This window comes from Polistes canadensis, unplaced genomic scaffold (genome assembly GCF_001313835.1).
Source record: "Polistes canadensis isolate GaletaPanama2010 unplaced genomic scaffold, ASM131383v1 scaffold_239, whole genome shotgun sequence".
In the NCBI taxonomy this organism is placed as follows: domain Eukaryota; kingdom Metazoa; phylum Arthropoda; class Insecta; order Hymenoptera; family Vespidae; genus Polistes; species Polistes canadensis.
In genome coordinates, this window is record NW_014569786.1 from 197,880 (window position 1) to 201,898 (window position 4,019).

General features: G+C 36.8%; 1 protein-coding gene across 1 annotated transcript in view; it reads right to left on the bottom strand.

Annotated features, from left to right (window-relative positions):
• The window catches only part of LOC106790435 (hybrid signal transduction histidine kinase B), a gene marked incomplete at its 5' end in the record, with an annotated part of 3,232 nt that extends 29 nt beyond the window's left edge, over positions 1-3,203 (bottom strand). Inside the window, 3 exon segments of the mRNA XM_014755322.1 lie at positions 1-930; positions 1,085-1,446; positions 3,030-3,203. The exon segment at positions 1-930 is cut by the window's left edge and continues 29 nt beyond it. Of these exon segments, the coding sequence (XP_014610808.1) occupies positions 4-930; positions 1,085-1,446; positions 3,030-3,203 (1,463 nt within the window).
• Between the last annotated feature and the right edge of the window lie 816 nt (positions 3,204-4,019).

Genomic DNA, 4,019 nt, shown 5'->3' on the forward strand with positions numbered 1-4,019 from the left:
GTATTAAAGTCTATCCTCCTCCTCCTCCTCGTTATCCTCGTTATTCTCTTCGGACTCCTCTTTGTATCCCGGGTGTTCCGAGATCGCATAATAATTGCCATTATAAATGACCCCCAATTCGCGTAATACGTCACCCCTGATGATGGCTTTGATCGTCCAATTGTAACACTCCTCACTTTCGCTCTCCCGATCCAATCTTTCTACGTCCAATATTTTCGAGCTTAAACGTTCTAATATGATGCCGATGTCCTTTATACTTAAATGATGCTTTTGATCTACGGTTAACTGATCGATGAGCAATAAAAACTTTTCGGAGGTGTGTATCTCGTCCTCCATAATTGTGTTCTCGGTTTCTGATTCGGAGCTGTCGTGCTCCTGATGATGATTGTGATGATGATGATGAAGATGAAAACTCCCGGCTGCGTTCGAATTGCCGGGACCTAAACGTGGACTCGATTCCTCGTCAGTTGTGTCGCGAAATCTGACGTGGCCCTTGCCCAATCCCGACCGCCTCGTCCCATCGGACAAGGACGAGGGCGGCTGGGGCGACGGGGTTTGGGTCTGGGTCTGTTGCTGTTGTTGCTGATGCGGATGATGGTGCTGCTGCTGTTGCTGCTGCTGTTGATACTGCTGATGTTGACTGTCCTGAATCGGCGAGGTTGCAACCGATTTGTGCACCGCGATCCTACGGCCCTCCTCGTGCAATGCACAACAATGAAAATCGCATTCCCCTGTGGTACCGTTGTCCGCCCCGTTAACAGGACTACCGTTCCTCGCTACCGGCTGATGTATGTGATTTGAACACTCTGGCGTGTGGATATGGATGGTCGTGCTTTCGAAAGAATTAGTTCCTTGCTTCACCAAACGACCTGGCATACTGTGCACTTGCTGCGCCTGTTGCTGCGCCTGTTGTTGCTGTTGCTGCGCTTGCTGCGAGATCAAAAAGAACGTTTTAGTTGATCGTCGCTTAACATTATTAACACATTTCTTCATTTATCTATTTTATATATATATATATTGTTCTTATTTATTTTATTTGTTTTTTGTTTTTTTTTTGTCTAATACTCTCAACATTTCTCTCTACCATATCATCATGATTTATCACAGTGATTTGGGGACCCGCGTATCTGCTTGGACCTAGCTCGCCGCCCGGCAAATGCGTTGGCTTTCCCCCATAATTCAACTTGTCAATGCTAGTTTCAATCACCAACGAGGGCCGCTGACTCCCGCTCAGATCGGCTTTCTTAGTTGGCGAATATTTAGAGGACTGGGCATCCGCGCCCTTCGACTGCGATTGAACCTGCGACGACGACGACGAACGTTGGTCCCAGTGTAGGACCACTGTGACTCGTCCCTTATTGTCCATAATTTTCCACGATGGCGTCTCATCGTGCAGCTCCAGGGCGTGGATTGTTTCGCAAACTATTTTCGGTATCGCTGATATCGCTGAAAATTATTATGACAATATATATATATATATATGTATATGTATTTATCTCTGTCTTTTATATTAAATATTAATATATTAATTATACGAACACAATGTGTGTATGTGTGTGTGTGTGTGTGTTTGTGTTTAATATGAACATATAACAGAGAGATGAACAAATAAATCTAACAGTATAATTGTATCGACATTACTTTTCTCATATACATTTTCGATCATACTTATTACAAAACTATTGCGAGTCAAATATTGTAAAATGTCGACAATCGTGCATAGACAAACGAATCAAATATTGCATCGGGGAAAGAATTTAAACTGATTGCACTTTTAATGACCCCTATTATCTATTATATTCTCAACCTTTTAACAACGACACGCTTATTCCTCGTGATTCTCTCTCTCTCTCTCTCTCATCTATATAATAATAATAATTATTTGCAAGATTTAATTAGACGTTGCTGTTCTCTTCTATAAGGGTGACAACGCCTTTTAACTCGAGAAATTATTTTAACGTTACGTTATAACGATTCGATACCGATGAGAAATGTCAAACGTTATATATTTTATTATATTATATTATATATTATATAAGCAAAAAATAGATGTCAAGCTTAATTAATGTTAATAATCTTTTGCATCGTCGAAGTAACATAGTTTGTCGGCATTCTTCAAAGTCCTGTATACACCACCCTAGGATTAGGTCACATCCATACTTTTAATATTACTTTTTAACATTTAACGTTGCTTTGCGTTGCGTTGCATTTCATTGCATTTCATTGCATTGCATTGCATTTAAAAACTCTTGCCAGACTTACTTAAGAGATAAAACGTGATTATACCTTTAAAGGGTTTTACTACTTCCAGATAAAGAATCAACCACGGTCAGAATACAAAGAAGACAAATAATGTTTTATTATAAGAGAAACGCCCACACGGTTAGTCCTTTCCCTTTATTTTCCACTAGATTTCTATATATATATATATCACTATCTCTCTCCCTCTCTCTGTCTCTCTCTCGTTCTCTCCGTTAAAAGACAAAGCTAACGAGCTTGTCCGTGTACATTTTTTTTCCTTGCACTTTTTTTATTTTTCTTTTTTTCTTTTTTTTGTTATTTTTATTAAGCTTCGTTAATGTACCTTCATCAAGAAGAAGAAGAAGAAGAAGAATAGAGGGTGTACAGAAAAACGTTGTCTATATCGTTAACTAACCACCCCCCAACCCCCGGTTACGTTTTATCTCTTTTCATTTTTCTTTCTTTCTATACACAGTCTGATAGTAAATATGAACAACAAGAAGAAAAAAGACTTAGAAACATGAAAGGAATCCATGGGATTTTGTTCGATTGGCTTTTAACGATTCAATTATTTACAATTTAATATTAAAAAATTAATATTAACAAAAATTCCTAAGATTTTTCTCTAACGAGAGGATCTCTTATTTATTATCCTGTTGTTCCTGTGCATATTATATACGTGTGTGTGTGTGTGTGTGTGTGTGTGTGTGTGCGCGTTTGTATCTTTATATGTCATTTTAAATATGAGAGTGTTATTATAGGAAGGGTTGAAAATAAATAATATGTACCGGCTCGTATGATGTCAACCCCAGTTGGACACCACCGTTCACCATGCCGCAATAAAAGTAAAATCGTATTATTGGCTAGTGTCTTGAAGTATTCACCGTCTTCAACTTGGGTCCCGTCAGATTCCAATACTAAAGAAACATTCTCGTTCTGCGGTACGCCTAATTTTTCTTTACCTATTGAAATAAAACAAACAAACAAAAAAAAAAACAAACATGAAAAAAAATATTATCATTAATACGTATGTGAGATTAATTCGTATCATCGATACGCGAGATATTTTGAAATGGGACAATTATGTTCGGGGGTGTGGGTGGGTGTAGTATGGGGTTGGAGGGGTTGGGAATATCGAGACGACGTTTACGATCGATATTATATATATATATATATATATATCATATATTATATTTTATTTAATTTCGTATTATTTTTTCAAGAGAAAAATTTTAGATTGCTCGTCTAATGATTATTTTATACGTGGATTGATATGTTTTTTCTTTTTTTTTTTTTTACTTTATTTCTTTTTCGATCATCCCACAAACCACGACACGCGTTTAATTTATTTGTAAATATAATTTTATTGATTCTTTCACTTCACTTATTTACACAGCTGTTGTGTTTATCTCTCTCTCTCTCTCTCTCTCTCTCTCTCTCTCTCTCTCTCTCTCTCTCTCTCTCTCACTTTCTCTCTTTCTCTTTGTCTCTCTCTTTTTTTATCGAATTTTAATTGATTTGAGAACGAAACGTTCATAAATGATACAACCGATATATCAAACGGTCAATTTTTGAAAAAGTTCTGGCAATTTAAAAATAAAAGAGCGGTTTTTTTCAAAAATTCATAACTTTTTTTTAGTCGGGAAAAAAAATTTGAAAAAATTCTGAAAAATAACTTTCGGGGGGTAGAAAAAGATAGAAAATTTTCAGCGAATTCAAAGAGGGTCAGGTAAAAAATTTGTCGATTTGACATGGAATGACCCATATATATATATATA